The 2,004-nt window shown below is 43.1% G+C and overlaps 1 protein-coding gene across 1 annotated transcript in view; it reads right to left on the bottom strand.

Moving 5' to 3' along the window:
• CSMD1 (CUB and Sushi multiple domains 1) overlaps window positions 1-2,004 on the bottom strand; it is a 1,699,370-nt gene that overhangs the window by 130,379 nt on the left and 1,566,987 nt on the right. Inside the window, exon 44 of the mRNA XM_019652695.1 lies at window positions 2-88. Coding sequence (XP_019508240.1) covers window positions 2-88 — 87 coding nt within the window. The remainder of the gene's footprint in view (window position 1; window positions 89-2,004) is intronic.

Consider the following 2,004-nt stretch of genomic DNA (forward strand, 5'->3'; position numbering starts at 1 on the left):
GTCTGGGAGTTCAAGTAGTTGCCCGGGTAACCTGGACTGAGGATCACGCCGGAAGACTCTGTCCGGACTTCGTTCGCTGGGCATTGCGCTAACGAGAAAAGGACCAGTAAACGTTTTCCTCAACAGAATGAACTGAAATTCCATAGGGCAGGGTCTCCCCCCGTATATACAAGCCGATGGAAAGACACAGCTGAGCTATGACTGAATCTAACACAGGAGACAGACACGGCAGACCAACACGGAATAAAGTAACACTGTAATATCACCATATACTTTAAAAGACAATTACACATACATCACATATGTTGATATGTAGGGTGATTAGATAGATGACATAGATAGATGATAGGTAGATCAATGATAGATGACAGACAGGTAAGTAGATAATGATAGACAGGTAAATAGATGATAGACAGGTAGGCACATCGATCCTATTTAACTCTAGGGTCAAAGAGGTTACGTCTTCAACCCAGCCCCAGGGCGGCCAAATGTGGGGTGGTTGTCACACGGACAAGAAACGCTGACCCCGAGTGGTCTCCGCATGGCCGAGGTAGTGAAGCATTAGGCCCACTCCTGCTGCCTGGTCCTTCATGCGCGAAGCAGGGTTCTGGGGGAGGGCGGCCTTCCTCTCACCCCGCCCACGCCACCTGGGGAGGAACTGTCCTCACCCCTTAATTCAGGGCAGGTGCCCCGTGGATTCCGCCCAGAGTCCCGGGTTTTCCCCAACTCAACTAAAAAGTAAGACCTCACCTCTTCAGAGTAGCATTGCAAAAATAATGTGAAATTTTATGCAATAACAGAAAGTTCGTATTTATTTCTGCCTTGGAGTTTACTTTTCATTATATTTATAACAGAAATTTTAAATTTGTCGGGCTCGCTTGGGACTCTGGAAAATCAGAGACTCCTGGGCTCAGCACCACATCGCATCCCTGTCTCTCGTTTGTAAAGGAGTGGCCTCCAGCGGATGACTGTATCGTGGTGAGTCCTTCAGATAGTGCCGAGGCATTGACATTTTCCCTCCTGCTTCCTTGNCTGGTCTCCTTGTTATTGCTGTCTGAAGAGATAATGTATATTCCAAAATAAAATGCCACTGGGAAATTAATTAACCTGAATTTATGAAATTCAAAACTGTCATTTTGCATGACAGAACTCAAGAGTAAATCTTCAGGTACTGTTAATCCAACACCTAATTCTTCACCGTCTTCCATCTGTTCTCTTTGCCTGTCATGTAACAAACTTTCTAAAGGACTGTTCTTTCAACGAGGCACAAGAAGACGAGTGACAGACATAAGGGGAGTAAGTGCTGCTTGCACTAAGATGGAAATTATTAGGGTTTTTACAAGTGAACACCCCAATCTTCATTTTGACACCTTTCTTGGTTGAATTCTATAATGACTAAAACTTATTTTTTTTTAAATTAAGAAATAACTACTATTGGACCTGTCGAAAGGAATATACTCCTGGGCTAATAAAGTTTAAAATCAATGTTTTCAGCATTTTTTTTGGTCTCAACTCATGAGCCATAAAAGAGTCATTGTCTTATAAAAAAAGAAAAAAAAAGAATGAGATGAGACGAACATGACATTTACTGCAACAAAAATGCCAATGCTTAAAAACAGGTGTATTCACATAAGACTCTGACCTTTCGTTTTGTAGAAAAATCTTTGAGACCAGGCCCAACCTAGTCACAGATCTCTATGACAATTCTGACAGCAAGTGCTGTGACATTGGCTCTATTATCTGCTTTGCTGGCTGACAATGGGGGACCTGTCCACACCTGGGGAGAGCAGGTTGTAAGCATGCAGGGCACGCGTCGGTGACACTGATTTTGCTCTTGGCGTTAGACGATGCAGACGCAGAGCCAGAGAAAGTCTAATTCAAGTAGGGAAACAACGGAACGAGCCGAAAATGTAACTGCTAAGTGTATTTCATCATGTACAGCATTCTATTAGGTTGTCGGAAAAGTCGTGATGTATTTTTTCTATGTTTTTTGTTGCAAAAATG

This window comes from Hipposideros armiger, unplaced genomic scaffold (genome assembly GCF_001890085.2).
Source record: "Hipposideros armiger isolate ML-2016 unplaced genomic scaffold, ASM189008v1 scaffold_185, whole genome shotgun sequence".
Lineage (NCBI taxonomy): Eukaryota > Metazoa > Chordata > Mammalia > Chiroptera > Hipposideridae > Hipposideros > Hipposideros armiger.